Source organism: Doryrhamphus excisus, linkage group LG1 (assembly GCF_037039965.1).
Source record: "Doryrhamphus excisus strain RoL-2023G ecotype Guam linkage group LG1, RoL_Dexc_Guam_v1.1, whole genome shotgun sequence".
NCBI classification, from domain to species: Eukaryota; Metazoa; Chordata; class Actinopteri; order Syngnathiformes; family Syngnathidae; genus Doryrhamphus; species Doryrhamphus excisus.
In genome coordinates this window covers 14,546,930-14,563,808 of record NC_136357.1, presented here as the reverse complement: position 1 = coordinate 14,563,808, position 16,879 = coordinate 14,546,930, and the positions used below count along the sequence as shown (strand labels likewise).

General features: G+C 41.8%; 1 protein-coding gene across 2 annotated transcripts; it reads left to right on the top strand.

The window, feature by feature from the left end:
* The first annotated feature begins 448 nt into the window (after window positions 1-448).
* Window positions 449-16,126, top strand: LOC131130921 (uncharacterized). 2 transcript variants are annotated; one of them, XM_078790784.1, is made up of 15 exons: window positions 449-736; window positions 1,048-1,144; window positions 1,468-1,547; window positions 1,675-1,768; window positions 1,971-2,143; window positions 4,084-4,158; window positions 4,235-5,899; window positions 5,961-6,113; window positions 6,180-6,330; window positions 7,104-7,297; window positions 7,691-7,818; window positions 8,065-8,138; window positions 8,452-8,545; window positions 12,148-12,330; window positions 15,698-16,126. In XM_078790784.1, the coding sequence occupies exons 1-15, from the start codon at window positions 662-664 to the stop codon at window positions 15,990-15,992; spliced, it is 3,531 nt and encodes a 1,176-aa protein (XP_078646910.1). In that variant the 5' UTR covers window positions 449-661; the 3' UTR covers window positions 15,993-16,126. The 2 variants fall into 2 exon arrangements, with proteins under 2 accessions (XP_078646910.1, XP_078646913.1); XM_078790787.1 differs by lacking the exon at window positions 6,180-6,330 and having other exon boundaries at window positions 450-736; window positions 7,157-7,297.
* Window positions 16,127-16,879: the final 753 nt, after the last annotated feature.

Genomic DNA, 16,879 nt, shown 5'->3' with positions numbered 1-16,879 from the left:
ATATTTCTGGATGATATTTAACTTTTACAGAATCAACATTTGTAGGCCTTTTATAGTGCAAGGATCATTGGCAACTTGGCAACAACTAAACAAGTAATAGACCAATTGTTATAATTACATTGTATTGAATTTCCTGGGGACAGGAGTTTCTGCTGTTATATAAACCTCAAATAAATCAATAAAGTAAATATGACAAAAGAAGAGTTGATTTTAGAAAAACACGGTGTCATGATTGAAGCTACTTCATAATATAAGTGTTGGCATTTGTAAGTACTACTACCATAATATTGTAAAACAATTACCTCCAGTCCAATGAACCTTCACGCAAAATTAATTTCTGATGGCATCCCAAAATATAAGAACAGAAAGACGTTGGTTTTTGTTCTCGGTGTTGTACAACAATAACAATGTAATTTCCAAGTGCGTTTTAAATAATTGTCCCTTCTACCTTTCCGTAGCAGCTAGCGTTACTATGGTAACGGTGACTTCTCATGGACGCGGAAGTCATTTGTTTGTTAGCAAAACTGACAAAACGCTCCAACCAACGATGTCTCCAATGCGGCGGCAAATATAATAATTTATAACTATAATAATTTCCTAACATTTGACATAACCTTTTCGCCATATGAATGAGTGTTAGCTTTAAGTTTAATAACTTACCATGACGGAAGAAAATGACGACACAATGCAGGAGGCCCTGCTCTCCGGAACCGATGATGAAGTGGCTGAAGATGAGGTGGGTTGAAGAAAAAAAAAGATCATTTGGAACCAAAGAATGACCGTGCCTTAAATAATAATGTTTCTCATAATTTAACTTGAATTCTTGAGAAGAAGGTTATCATGCAATAGCATAGGAAACTTGTTATTAATGGTCCTCTTGCATTCTCAATAAAATCTCTTTTTACTAGCATATTTAATATGTATTTGTATTGTTTAGTTTTATAAAACTAAATGCAATGAAAAAATGACATTTTTAATCCAATTCCTGTGTCAAACACATCTTTTTATGATAAAGCAAAAGCATGAATAAGGTGACTCTTTTTTTAGGCGTCAGATGAGATCCCAGCTTCACTGCTCAGCTACTTTGAGGCCTCCAGAAAGCGACTGGAGGCTTGTGAGAAGATCATTCTGGATGATCTTGAAGGTATGGATCACGCTAATCTGCTTTGCCTTGCTAAGCAAGCTCAGCTATTTAGATGAATTTCACCTCTAGGGAAGAACCTTCTGTGCCAAACAGGTACAAACACTCCGCATTAGTTCAATATTCCAAAATTAGAGATGATTCAAAGCTAAAAACACACAAACACTATAACACAGACACGCCAGGAAAATGCTGCATTATATTTGATTTTTATGTTGTTTTGGATGCTGCTTAATTTTTGCCCCAATCGGCCACCATAGGCAACACGTGCAGTGACAAACAACAAATGAAGATGGTGACTGCCACATTTATTTGTGTCCTCTCAGGTTTGACTGCATCAACACACAATGAAGAAACGACAAACCAAGCAAAGTTGGCAGTGACTGATGAGGACACGAAGACACCGGTAACTTTTTTAAAAGTCTTTCATTGCACGTCTGTTTGACTCAAACATGTTAGAATGTAGTCTTGAATTTTAAATTTAGACTTGGGTGTGTCCACGTGTTACATTTCTGTGTTTTGTCCTGTTGCAGGCTGACTTGTGTGGTGCTCAAAATGAGGACGACAGCGCCTCCACTGACGCGAGCCTCCATGCAGATGAGGATGTGTTTTCTACTGACAGCCAAGGTACAGCGCCGTGTTACCGTTGTGACAGGTGACGGCCACAAGGCGGCGCCAAAAACGCTTGGTCTCTCAATGCAGTGACATCCTTTGAGGTGCCCATGGTCCTATTTAGTCCTCTTCTGGTACACACAGAGAGGTCAAGGATGAATCAATCTTTGCTCAACATCAGTGCAGGTTTCTCATGTTGCACTGGTCTGCATCACAGGTGAAGGTGAAGCAGAAGATTACGAGACCTCACTGGCCGCCGAGGGGGGACAGAAAAAGTCAGACTTTCAGGAGGATGGAGGAGAGAGGGCACTCCAGATGGAAATCGAGCGAAGGAGACAAGGAGAACAAAAATTAGAAGAAAAGCTGAGGAGGATTATGGAGGTTCAGAAGGTGAGTCCAAATCATTCATTCTGTACTGCTTATCCTCACGAGGGTCATGGGGGGTGCTGGAGCCTATCCCAGCTGTCTTTAGGTGAGAGGCGGGGTACACAATGGACTGGTCGCTAGCCAATCACAGGGCACATATAGACAAACAACCATTCACACTCACATTCATTCCTATGTACAATTTGGAGTCACCAATTAACCTAGCATGTTTTTGGAATGTGGGAGGAAAAACCGGAGTACCTGGAGAAAACCCACATGTGCACGGTGAAAACATGCAAACTCCACACACAGATGGCCAAAGGTGGAATTGAACTCGGGTCTCCTAGCTATAAGGCCTGCGCGCTAACCACTCGCCCGCCGTGCTGCAACAATTACTATTGTAAATATTGAGCTAAAATTTAAGGTGAACGTCAACATCACTTCAGCAGGAGCATTTGGAAGGGTGAACCATGTGTCAAAAATTGACATTTTTATGCAATTACTTGTGATTTTTTTTGCCATTTTCTAGTGAAAAGTGGAGAGATACTGTATGTTGTGCAGAAATACTATATATATATATATATATATATATATATATATATATATATATATATAAACACCTTTTAGTTAAATAAATGCTTTTTTCCCAAACAATATGTGGATAACACAGCTGGTTAACCTGTAGCCCAACAGAAAAGTCGCTGTCATTGCCATCTTCATCCTCCATCCGCACTAAAACTACTGCCTGTCAGTCGTCTTTCAGTGTCTGATCCGAACAACCCCACAATTCCCTTGCCACATACCCCACCAGTCTGTTCCCTCTACCCCTTGGCAAATTGGCCCCAAGTCATGTACTGTCCTCCCCAGCACACAGCAGTCCAGCCCCCCCAAACTTGCAATAGTGAACCTCCCAACACCACCCCACACTGCCAATATGCACCGGCAGACCCGAGCAAAAGCCACTGGATCGATTGCCTTCAACCTGAAAGCCGCACCACATGCACCAGGCCACGCATTCTCCATGATGAGGGTGTGCACATGAAGCACAAAATGAAATGACCAGAAAGTGACCACAAAAAATGGCTTATACACAGGAAATTACCATGATTTTAGTTTTGACATTTTTTTTTGTTTGGTAATGGTTATAGCAGGACCTTTTAAGCTGGAAATCTTTATTTTTGGAGAAAAAATACTGGCAGCATTAAACTTTAAAATACATAGAATACTGACGTGGTAATGTAACAATATTGTAATATAATTGTCAATATTTTTTCAATAAATAATAGTCAGCATAATATTCATAGAGGTAAACATAACAGGAAAAGTTCAAGACTCTTCATCCTTGTACTTTTCAAACATCAACTGCTTGTATTGTTTCTTGAATTGGCTCATCCTTGTCCATTGTTTAAGTTCCTTACTCTCTCCCTTTCATAGTTTGATTCCACATACTGAAATTGTATGGGTTTTTGGTGTTCTTCTCGCGTATAAGTGTTTCAAGTTTAGTTTTTCCGCTGAGATAATATTCCTCCTCTCTTGTAGAAAAGTATTGTATGTCATTTTTGGGTACTCGGAATAGGTAATAGCTCTTGCGTATTAATAGATAATAGGTAGTTTTCAGCTGTATGTGTTATTTTCGCTGTTTGAAAATGTACTACATCAGCAAATTTTAATATTTGTTATTTTAGAAATGAAAAATGTGTATATTCTCTATACGCAGTATTATGGATTATTCTAACTGATCTTTGCAGTACATTGAGTAAAGGTTACTTTTGTAGTTCTTATCACTTAGATCTGGTAAAACCAGAGAACAATAAAGAATATGGAGTGATTTAGGGATTCACATTGCTTCCATATTTTTAATTTACTGAAAATTTATTTTATTTTATTTTTATTTTATTATTAAGTTTGGAAAATCTAAATTGTGGAGGCGTATCTTCCATATTTTTCTTACATTGCATGTCCAGTTGCGCCAGAAGGAAGCGGATTGGATGGAGAAGCAGGCTCAAGAAAAGCTAGAGAAGGAATTTCATCTTCAACAGGTTGGTTTGCTGGAATCTCCACCTTTTATGTTTTTATTGACATTTGATATGGTAATTCTTTTTGTTCACCCAACAGGAGCTGGTCAATGAGCTGAAGAGACAAGTGGAAGAACAGATGAAGACGAGGGAGGAGGAGCAGAAGAGGCTTCTGGAAAGAAAGAAAGAGGAGGAAGAGATGAGGAAGGCGGAAGAGAAGAAGCGAACAGAACAAGAAGAAAATAGGATTGAGAGGGAGGAGAAAGAGAAGAGGAAAGAGGCAGAGAGAAAACAGAGGGAAGAAGTGAGGAGGAAAGAGGAAGCGAGGAAACAAATAGAGGAGGAAGAAAAGAAGCGGATGAAAGAGGAAGAGGAAAACAGAAATTGGATAGAAGAAGAAAAGATTAGGCAGAGGGAGGAAGAAGCAAAGAGGGAAGAGGCAGACAGGAAACTGAAAGAAGAATTAACCAGGATAAGAGAGTTAGAGGAAAAGAGGGATGAAGAGAGGAGGATAGAAGAAAAGAGGAAGCTAATGGAGGAAGAAGAAAAGAGGCTGATGGAGGAAGAGATGAAGTCCATAGAAGAAAAGAGGAGGAAGAGTGATGGAGAAAATGAGAGGAAAAAAGACAAAGAGAGCAAACAAGTGGAGGAAAGAAAGAGGGAAGAGGCAGAGAGGATGGAAATTGAGGAAGAGTTGAGGAGGAAGGTCGAACAAAAGACGAGGAACGAGGCAGCAAAGAAACTGAAGGAAGAAGAGTTGATGAGGAAGAAGGAAGAAGACGACAGAAGAAAAGAGGCAGACAGGAGGCAAATTGAGGAAGACGAAAAGGAGGAAGAGTGGCAGCAAAATACAGAAAAGAAGCAAAAGGAAGAAGAGGAGAAGACGAGGAAAGAGGAAGATGAGATGATGAGGAAGAATGAGGGTAAACATCTGAAAGAAGAGGAAAAGTGGGAGAAGAGGGATGATGAGCCCGAGAGGGTAGAGCGTGGAACTAGCCTGAAGAATGACAAAGATGAGGTGAGGAAAGACGACAACGAGGAGAAGACGATGAAGGTTGAACAAGAAGAGGAACGAATGAAGCAGGAAGATGAAAGGAGGATGTGGAGGGAGAAAGAGGCGTGGGGAAAGGACAGGAGAAACAAAACAAGTGGGGAATGTGAACAGAAGAAAGTGGAAGAAGACGAGGGAGTGACAGTGATGGAGGAAGAGGAACCACAGGAAAAGAAGGCAGAACAGCCCAGGAGGGATGCATGGATGATTAAGAGTGATGAAAAGATAACAGATGAGGATAAAACCAGAAAGGAAGAGAAGAATGAATGTGGAAGGAGGGAAGGGGAGCATGAACACTCAGATGGACAGAAAAACAACAAAGAAGAGGGTGAAGAAGTGAGGAAAATGAAGGAAGTAGATGATTTCTTCAAAATGGAGAGGACAAAGGTTGTGATCTCCAAACTTGAGGCGGAGCAAGCACCAACACATTTACATCCTCCGGCTTCACAACCTCAACATGACCACAATACCCTCCTGAACTCCTCACACCAAACTGGGACCACCTCCACGATCGCTCAGTTAATGGAGCAGAGGAGGCTGTCCTGGCTGAAGAGCTGTGTCTTCTGGTCACAACTCTCCCGGCAGAACAGAAGCAGGCTGAAAGGTTCTGTCGGTACCAGGAGAGAGTTCAGGAGGTCTGCAGAGACCAGTGGACTTCCTCCACTTTGTCCAAACATCCTGAAGCAGGTCTCAGGCAGGAGGTCCCTGCAGGAGGTAACACTAAAATCAACATATGTCATGAATCGTAGTAAAATCCTTGCATCATCTCCCACAGCTGACCACATTAGTTCTGGAGGACCTGCCAGGCTGCAGTTTGTCCACTCTGACCCAGTGTCCACGGCTCCAGTCCCTCACCCTCAGACGATGCGGCCTCAGGGTTCTGGACAGTATTAAGGAGTTACCAGAGCTCAGCTACGTCGACGTTCAGGTGAGGGCTCACTTCACCCTTTTCACACTTTATCCAAGCAAACGGCATCATTTTGGTTTTCCACAGCAAAACCACATTTCTCGGTTGGACTGTGATAATATGAGCACTCTGAGAGTTCTTAAGCTAGGCTACAACAAGTTGATGTCCATTCACGGCTTAAATGGAGCAGAGAACCTGGGCCTTCTAGAACTCTCTCACAACTCCATTACACGTGTTGGTAATATGTCTTTTTTTGTCTTTACACTACACTGCATTATTTCACATAATTGCTTTAAAATAGCTGAAAAGCTGGAGTGGACTCCAGTTTCCTCCCACATTCCAAAAACATGCTAGGTTAATTGGCGACTCCAAATTGTCCATAGGTATGAATGTGAGTGTGAATGGTTGTTTGTATATATGTGCCCTGTGATTGGCTGCCAACCAGTCCAGGGTGTGTCAGCTGGGGTAGGCTCCAGCATACCCGCGACCCTAGTCAGGATAAGCGGCATGGATAGCTGTGGTGGTCCACCTTCATGAATATGCTTCACATTTGTCAGTTTCGTGCCTCATTTAATGTTGAAAGGAGGAAAATGTCACACACTGTTAACACAGGCGAAATAAATATTGGATACCAAATACACCAAAATATAATAGATTCTTTCCCTGCCCATTATATAACATTTACTAGTAACTGCTTGTCTAATTTTCTGCCAAAATCTTATTTCCAAATAAGAAACACCTAGTATAAGTATAACACCTTTCTGAACCTGTCAATCATAACTGAGCATCATTAGTCTTTTATTAAGGCACACTTCTTGTGAATTTCCACAAGAGGGCAGCATCACACCTACAGTACGTACCATGTGGCTCACCACTAATCTCCCATGCATTGACACTGGAGGCCCTGAGGATGAAATCCCGACTAAATACATCAATATGAACTTTATAATAATAACTACTGTATATTGTATATCGCCCCCCCGCCCCCCACCTCCTCACTGCACTCCACAGCTGGTCTGGGTTCTTTAAGAAGACTCCAACAGTTGTCTTTGGATCACAACCAGCTCATTAGCACCAAAGGGCTGAAGGATTTGTGTACTCTCCTGCACTTGGACTGCTCTCACAACCACCTGGCCAGCGTGGAAGGTCTGGAGGACAACGTTCTGCTCAACATGCTGGATCTGAACTCCAACAGCCTCACCGAGGTACAAAACGCAGCAACAGACCATTCCTGAGATTACACTATGGCTTTAAAATAATAAAAGAAAAGCTTATTTAATAAATTGTAATAAAATTACACTATTTATACTATCTATACCCTATTTAACACAAGACTCACTTCTGAAGAAAATAAGAGTGATATCAGGAAAAAAAGAATGATTAAACATGGAACAGTGATGTCCCAAGCAAGCGACCAATGGACCAAACAAGAAAAGATTAGTGGCATAATTGCTAGTTTAAAAGGTGCTCCTCTGCCAAGTTGTGTTGGCTGACATTGATAGATGAGCCCACTTAGCAACTGTGGCCTAATGTTATTGTAACCCCCCCGAGTGGGACTGTCGTTAACTGACAATTCCACTGTTTGTCCTGTCCATCAGTCGCCAGCTTTGCACAACCACGTCCTGCTCAGGGAGCTTCATCTGGACGACAACAGCATCTCGTCCCTTCAGGGCCTTGCCGCCTGCTGGCTGCCCCTCCTGCAAACTCTCACTGTGGCCCATAACAGGTACTTGATGCAACTCCTAAAGCCTCTCTTTGGCATTAAAAGCACTGGAATCATTTAACAAGAACATTATATAAACAATACACTTACAGGCCACTTCATTAGGTACACAATCTCGTGAGAACCAATAGAAAACACTTACTAAGATAATAATGCTTATTCTTGACAGTCCCGAACCTTGTAACTATTGACGTTACATGTACGTGTGGTCTTATTATAGTTTGAATGTGTTGTACCTGTGTGTCCAAGGCTCACACAACTGCCTCCCATGTCTGCTGCTGTGTCCCTCTCTAACCTTGACCTGCGCTTCAACTGCCTGGCAGGTAATTGATCTCCATTACAAAGCACTGACAAGATAGGGAAATTCCAACACCCAGTAGCTGACATAGCTCTATAACTTAAGCTACAGGTAACTAAATTAAGAAGTATAAAATAAGTTTTGTATGTTTAGGCAACATGTAAAATTCAATCACATAGCAGCATTATTTAGCGGCTTTGACCTGAGCTACCTCCACTATGTTTAGTGGGAAACCATTCAAAATGAAGAGGACTGTTGCTTAGACACAGTACAGGACAGTACTCCCTATGTGTGTGAACTGTCATGACAGTTTCTAATGAGATGAAATTATTTCTAAGATGTGAAGAATGTGTGCCTCAGCCTGGAGGGATGTCATTCGCTAAAGGAGGTGCACCTCACAGGGAATCCTCTTCAGCAGGAGAGCAGTTGGAGGTGAGATGATGGTTCCATGCCACCAACACTGCCTTATACAGTGTATACAGTTCAGTTCCAATGACCAAATTGTCAGAGCAGCACATTCCCGGAATCTCCAGAATTTCCTTTTGGGATCAATAAAGTATTTGGCATCATTCTCACAGGAAGTCATCTGCTCACCGCTACTGCAGTGACTCTTTTTATCCTCATATCATTCCACTAGCTCTAATAACTTTAACATTCCAGCAGAACACTGTCCTTGATACTGTGATCCTTGGCCACCATATACTTACAGCGATGTACCACCATGTGTGTGTGTGTGTAGAACATATGTTAGCTCTCACAAACTTAACAATAATGACACATTCTACAAAAATCTATTATTTGAATGCTCAAAAACCAAGCATGAGTCTATACAGGAAATATGCACAAACCATGACTATGGGTGTGTCTTGATGACAAAAAAAATAACTCATGACCATTTTTAATAGCCACAGATCCAAAACAAGTAAAACTATACTTGAACTTCCTGCCAAAAAAGCCATTAATGGTTCGCTTATGGATAATTGCATTACGGACCGTCTCTGTGCTCTAAGCGTCAGACCCGAGGAAGAAACATTTTGTTTAAGAGGAAAAACAACCAGAGATGTTTGGCTCAATGATTCAGACAGTTTAGTATCATGTAGTCACGATCCAATAAACTCTGCATAACCTGCGGTGTCTAAACTGTGTATTTCTAGCATGGTCTTTTCATCCCAAGCCAGCGATAACAGTGGCAAGTGTGGGGAATCTCTCTGCTGCCCATCATCGCGGATATAAAAACACTGAACCTGGTAAATTTAGGGCCACCTTAAGAGCCTGCTTTGTAGAGGAAGTCCTCACTCTGTGAAATATGGACCGTCTTAAGAGTGAAGATGCCGATGGTGATGTACAGTACCGTGCACAAGTCTTAAATTTGCTGTTTTAACAGTGATATAATGAGACCTCCACCGAGGTCTGTCAAAAAATCGTGGCGTGTGGTATTTTGTGTGTGTCTACTGCTTCTGAGTTCATGATGATAAACAGACGGGCAATTCCATTGTGAAACTTGGGGGATGGCATTAATGCCACCAAATGGTGAAACTGTATTGCTGTATGTGCACTTTTATCCTGATACTTACCAAAATCTCCACCCTTCCGAACTGGATGTCCAAACGTTGGTACATTTTGTACATTTAAGATGCTAAAAGCAATCCAATGTACTCTAAGTCAATATACACTAAACTATCTGAACAAAACACCGACATCTTAGCTTTGTTTTATAGATTGCAAAGCAAATTGGTGTAACATCTAACAATATGTATCTTTGGACACCCCCTCTATAACACCTTATCAAAGTCAATAAACTTGAATTTCTCAAGAGTATTTAACATTGTAAATACTGGACATAATTGGAATGACAAGAGCTTTTGAATAAAATAAATTAAAACATAAATAATAAAAGAAAAAGAAACAGTGAAAACAAGATGGACCATGTTGCACGTCAATATATCGAGACCGGCAAAATCATTGAGTTTGTTTTTATTCATTGTGCAATTAATTAATTTATTGATTATTGTGACAGGCCTATTGAACTCATTATTTTATCCGTATGACAACTTTTTCATCGTAACAATTTGTAACACAAATCCATCCATTTTCTATGCCGCTTATCCTCACTGGGGTTGCGGGTATGCTGGAGCCTATCCCAGCTGTGTTTGGGTGAGAGGCTGGGTACACCCAATCACAGGGCACATATAGACAAACAACCATTCACACTCACATTCATACCTATGGACAATTTGGAGTCACCAATTAACCTAGCATGTTTTTGGAATGTGGGAGGAAACCGGAGTACCCGGAGAAAACCCACGCACGGGGAGAACATGCAAACTCCACACAGAGATAGCCAAGTGGATAATCAAACAATTTGTAACCTTTTACATATATATATTTTTCTTTTTTGTGTTAATGCTGTTTCATAAAGTTTAATATTATTTTTAGATTATGTTGCTGGCCAATGAAAAAATCAATATGGCTGCTTCCAATGGCCTGCTGGGTGCACGATGAACACAGTTTTGGGGAAATCAGTTTTATATTTTTGGTGTAATCCCGCTCACTACTCTTTACTGTCTTACTAGATCAACATGTCTGCTTTAAAAAAAGCAAGTCAGGGCTGCGAATTACGTTTTTTGAGCTTCACTTAAACCGACACTGACACAAGAGGTCCTATTTATTTAGCTCTGTAGCTAATTTATGAAGACCGCCAGACAAAATGCCTGCAGGCATGGAATATAATCTCAATCTGTGTTGGAGAGAACAGACATAAACACAGTCAAAGTGTGTCAGACAACAGTGTGCCATCACTCATCGAGTAAAAACCATCACCATTGTATTTAATATGGCATAAAGTCTTCCCTCGAAGGTTGGAAGCTATTGGTCTATTTAGTGTATATTCCAATTGAACCAATGATTCACCTTGTGTTTGATACTCCATGTCAATGAAAGTTTGAAGATGTTTGGTTTGGTGCAACAGATTGAAAACTGTCAGGATAAAGACCAAAGCCAATGCAGTCTCGTTGTGACACACATAGGTCAATTTTAGCAAAAATATGCCAGTACATTTAACAAAATATTCACATTTGGAAGCCACCTAATATTTTATCCTTATCACGTGACATACTGTGGGCAGCGCTTGAGATCATATGTTGCTCTGGGAATCCATTTTGAAGAAGTCTGTTGTTTATAAAGATTTTAAAAAGGTCCACTTTGTAGCCTGAGGGTGTGTTTTTTTTGCTGATTTTATTATTGATGTTCCCTAGTGTCCTGTCGTGTTTCCAGCTCCACATTTTCCCACTGAACGGATCACATTTGGTCCAAGTTGGGCTGGTGGACGCTCTAGAGTCTGTTGCTCTGGCAGATACTTGGGATTCCTCCACTCGAACATCCTTAGCCTCAGGCTGAAGATTCAGACCCCTCCTCCCCCCAACCCCATTAGACTTTGCCACTCATTGAGTTCTCCCCTCAATCTTACATTTCCATCTTTTCAGACTTAGGTATACGGTTAAAAACATCAAGCAGCATTTTGGCCATGGCTTCAGATTTGTTGGTGCTGAGTTTCATCCCAGAAGATTCTCACTCACAACTGCCCCAATAAACGCTAAAGGTCACACAGCTTGATGAGGACCCCACCTTCTGCAAATAGCAGAGATAAGATCATCAACAAGACACCCAAACCATAGGCCGACATACTGTACTAGACACCCTCAACACCTTCACTGGGCCTAGAAATCCTGTCCATAAAAGTGACAACTGGTGCCAAAGCGCAACCTTGTCAGAGGCCAATTTTCATTGTTCCTGCTCTATTTGTAAAATGACTGATTGGGATGTAGTAGTATGATTACCCTATATGTGTAGTTGGAACACACTTTAGATGTAATCTTTCTGATTTCCTCCCAATGTTGCAAAAACATATCAACCAAAACAGTCCCATAACATCCATTTATGAAATTATTGAAAAAAAATATATAAATAAAATTGGAAAAATAAATATCATTATAGCTATTCTTGTCATCCCTTAGCCCCTTTGTTCTACCCATCAGGTCAACCCTGCAGAGAGCTATCTCTAGTCTGAGGACCATCGATATGATGGATGATGACTTCCCCATCATGGACTCTTCTGTTGCCCAGCAGATTAGCCCCGCTTCCGACATCTTCCTCAACTTTATCCAAGTGCAGCTTCAGCAAACTCGTGATTTAAGGCAGAAACACAGTGAACAACTCAGGTAAAGTACATTAAATTCTGATGGAGTGCTCGTCGAACTCACCCACACATGGATTCCATGGGCACCTTATATGCCATTGTGACAATATGCAAAAGCAGGAAGGGGGAGTGTGACAAAAAGCATTTTGAAAAGTAATTTATTGAATACAACAAGCTGAAATAGGCTGATTTAAAAGTTGAAGACGATCACTCAATAAATTACAAAAAAGTCTCCAAACGAGAACAAAATAAAATCTCAGTAGGACTCAGTAATGAGTATCTCCACCATTCTTGGTAATGACTTCAAAAATTTGTATGGGTATGCTTGATACGAGTGTTAAAAGCACCATAAAATTGGAAAACATACAAACCAAAGGTTATCTTAAGTCTTTTAGCAATATGTTAATCTGTAGTATAACCTGTATATCTTTCTGTTTTAATTTATTCCACTCGCGGCCTGCCTTCGGGCACGCCCACTGCGCTGTGATTGGTCACACTCCCAAGCACTCCGGACTACTTCTGGACTACTGCTGAACCCCACTTTCTAATTTTGTCGGTATTGGAGTTGATAATAAATGAATGAAACCTTTGGAGAGGAACTTGAAAATAGTGGTAACATAGGCACCCCTGATGAAGTGGAGCTCAGTAGAACCAGGACGTGAGGACGTGAGGAGCACTCATTGTCGGACACACTTTGTCAGAAGCAGCCCTGATGCCATGCAGCTCACAAGAACCGGGAAATGAGGGCACTACATCCACCTCGCCTGCCCAAGGAGGAGTACTCATTGTCGGACACACTGTGTCAGAAGCACCCCTGATGCCATGCAGCTCACAAGAACCGGGAAATGAGGGCCCTGCATCCACCTTGCCTGCCCAAGGAGGAGCACTCTTTGTTGGACACGCTTTGTCAGAAGCACCACTGGTGCCGTTGAGCTCAGGAGAACCGGAATGTAAGGACGCTACGTCCACCTCGCCGGCCCAAGAAGGAGCACTCATTGTCGGACGCACTTTGTTAGAGGCACTTATTTTTTTTACCTGCTATTTTTTTTTCTCCTTTTAAATTTTTTTTATAATGTGCCGTGCTGCAAATGGCCTCCATGTCACACTTTGGACACTGCTGGCGTAGAAGCAGAAGAGACAAGCCAGAGGTGGTCATGTTGCAACTGATACAAGTTGTAATGTTATAAAGAGACTGTGCCATTCTCTTAGTCATGATTTTTGAGTTTGTCTTCTTTGTCTGTCTCGAGGGACATGCAGCAGCCAGGAATGTCAGCTATCTTCTTGTTATGTCTGATGCACAGGGTGTAGTGAGCCTTAAGACAACGTCAATCTATTTGCACAAGTCCTTCCCTGTCTTTGGCCTGCAGTGTGGAGGACCACCAACATTTAAAATGGTGGTCAACTTTCTGCTTATCTCGGTGACCCTTTCAAATTACACCGCACAAAAGATGATACGTGGCGTCGCTACACATACGGGTCACACCGAGGACTCCTATGGCTTGAGGGGGGAGTAGTGGCATAGGGCTCCTCGCACCCCCCCCCCCCCCCTCACCGTATGCCCTCTACCCCCCTGGCCTCTGGACAATGAGCCAGTCTGTGGACTTTGTGAGGACCAGCATCGCCATTTAACCCCTGCCCTGACCCAGTGTCAGACAGAGGCTTAGAGGAGGTGAGCGGTGTGCCACACGCCGGTCCAGTAACGTGGGGAACCATGGGGTTTACCAGGGGTACGGTTTCACAACGTTTCTCTACAGGACGCAGGATGAAAGGGCCCCGCTCTTGTAGACGCTATCACTTTTACTAGGCAAAAAGTCAGAATCGGTGCACGCAAAACTGTCACAAAGTGATCCAATATGTTGAGCAAATTCATGGAAAATGCACATAACAGACCTGGAGCCTGAACTCATCCCACATCTCAAAAGAGCCTAGCCAGAGGCTGTTCTTTCTGAGGATACAGAATAGGACCAACTTCTACTGCTGCACAATTGAGAGCATCCATACACACTGCTGTACTGTGTGATACAGCTGCTGAGAAAGAACTCGAGCTGTTGGTTGAGATGGCCGAAGGGATAATCGGCACCACCACAACCACCCATCAAACCTGGGCGACATCCACTCAGATTATGAAAAAACAAAAAAAATGTGTATAACTTACACATTTGATTGTTCTTTTAGTGTCACTGGCATCTTCAGTTGACCACTGTTTTACATTCTCATGGTGACCCTGGAGTGAACCAGCAGGTATAGCAGAAAAAGGGGCAGTGGGTCACAGGGGTCACAGTGCCTTCGGACCTCCAGACTCCTCTCCCCGTCGCCCCACTGTGAAGGAAGAGCCAGGTCTTTGTCAAGAAGGATTTGGACTACAGGTTACTGGCCGGCCTTGTATCTCGAGACCCCTGAGGCTGCTGAGGATGGGGAATCAGAGACATGCTGCTAATAGATTCATTCAGTGGCTTTGTAGTCTGTTTATCCCCTCAATGAAAGAGACATTATGTTGTTAGGAGGCGCACACCCATCGTCACTGAAGATCACCTCAGAGGGTTAGCAGGTCAACAATAAAGAATTACATTTTGTGGAGCATAACTAACTACAGTATATCCCCTCTATTTATGTGGGTCATGTTCTGAGACTCCCGTGGATAGCGAAAAAAAACGCATATAATGGCCACTCTAAGCCCTATAATATGCCTCAAAACATTTTTTAAGCATGTTTTAAATGGTAAAATATATACGGTAGATAACTCTGCATTAATGAATGATTAAGCTGATTGATAGAAGAGATGGAATCTGAATCACAGACTGCCGTTGCAAATTAATGACCTGTGCACTATAGTGTTTGTACACTATGTCAAAGTGGTGCTTAAATGTTTTTAAAAATGTTCTCTGCATAGTGATTGATGTTAGGTTTGCATAAGAAGGTGTTATTAATAAAACCAGTCAAAGTTATGCTGATTTAATTTAAGTGAATTAGAGAAAATCATCCATCTTGGTTAATTTTTATTAGCTTTGCCATGCTAATGATTACAAATGCATGGAGACCATGTATTCATTCATTCATTCATTCATTTTCTACTGCTTATCCTCATGAGGGTCACAGGCGTGCTGGAGCCTATTCCAGCTGTCTTAGTGCGAGAGGCGGGGTACACCCTGGACTGGTCGCCAGCCAATCACAGGGCACATATAGACAAACAACCATTCACACTCACATTCATACCTATGGACAATTTGGAGTAACCTATTAACCTATGGGGAGAACATGCAAACTCCGCACAGAGATGCCCGAGGGTGGACTCAAACTCGGGGCATGGAGACTAATTTTATATAATGCTTGCATTATTATGAATTGCTATGGCTGTGATGTCTAAAATGTCAAAGTGTGCTTCTTCACAGCAAAGCCTTGGACCCGCTGGACACTGTGAAATTGACCTGTCAACACTTGACTGAAACCTTGCGGCTGGCTCAGGACCATCGACGTGCCCATGAGTGCACTGATATCAGCTACGACCAGCAAAACGTCAGCAGGCAATCTATTGATATTATCGATGAGGCAGAGTTCATTGGCAAGGTTTCCCCAATCACTTGCAACAAGGAGACTGGTCGTGACTTTGCAGACTTTGCATCAGAAGGAAAAAGAATGGGTCTGCAAATGGCGGCGGTGTCACAAGACTTCACCGATGACATGTAATTTTAAGGCGTAATAGCACCATGTAACAATACACCACGTATCCTTCACTTTGTGTCTTTGTGTGCTTGTATGTCATATTTTGAGAGCAGGACTGACACTGTGCTGGTTCAGCAGCTTGAAAGGAAACACAAACAGAGGTGGAACATCAGCACCTCTTTTATATCTGAGGAAAGAGGAGGAAAAACAGAGTGTGGAGCTCTTTCTTCGAATGTTGCCCGACATCATGCAGCAACTGTTATTCAGGTAAAACGTCAACCACAATAATAGACATTATTATATGATGATCCATACAAAGACAGAATTCCCATATACAGTGCATCCGGAAAGTATTCACAGCGCTTCACTTTTTCTACATTTTGTCATGTTACAGCCTCATTCCAAACTGAATTAAATTAATCTCTCACCTCAAAATTCTACACAAAATACTCCATTATGACAATGTGAAAAAAAGTTTTTTTTGACATGTTTTGAATTTATTAAAAATCGAAAACAAAAAAATCACATTTACATAAGTATTCACAGCCTTTGCCGTGAAGCTCAAAATTGAGCTCAGGTGCATCTTTTTTCTACTGATCATCCTTGAGATCTTTCTACAGCTTAATTAGAGTCTACCTGCAGTAAATTCAGTTGATTGGACATGATTTGGAAATATAATAACTGTCTATATAAGGTCCCACAGTTGACTGTGCATGTCAGAGCACAAACACCGAGCATGAAGTCAAAAGAACTGTCTGGAGACCTGCGAGACAGGATTGTCTTGAGGCACAAATCTGGAGAAGGATACAGAAAAATTTCTGCTGCTTTGAAGGTCCCAATGAGCACAGTGGCTTCCATTATTCGTAAATAGAAGACGTTTGGAACCACCAGGACTCTTCCTAGAGCTGGCC

What these genes read in the sequence shown, in the direction of transcription:
- LOC131130921 (XM_078790784.1), top strand. Translation starts at nt 662, where the DNA reads ATGACGGAAGAAAATGACGACACAATGCAGGAGGCCCTGCTCTCCGGA. An exon ending in GTTTTCTACTGACAGCCAAG is followed by an intron (nt 1,769 to 1,970) that starts GTACAGCGCCGT and finishes TCTGCATCACAG; the next exon opens with GTGAAGGTGAAGCAGAAGAT. An exon ending in ACTCCAACAGCCTCACCGAG is followed by an intron (nt 7,298 to 7,690) that starts GTACAAAACGCA and finishes CCTGTCCATCAG; the next exon opens with TCGCCAGCTTTGCACAACCA.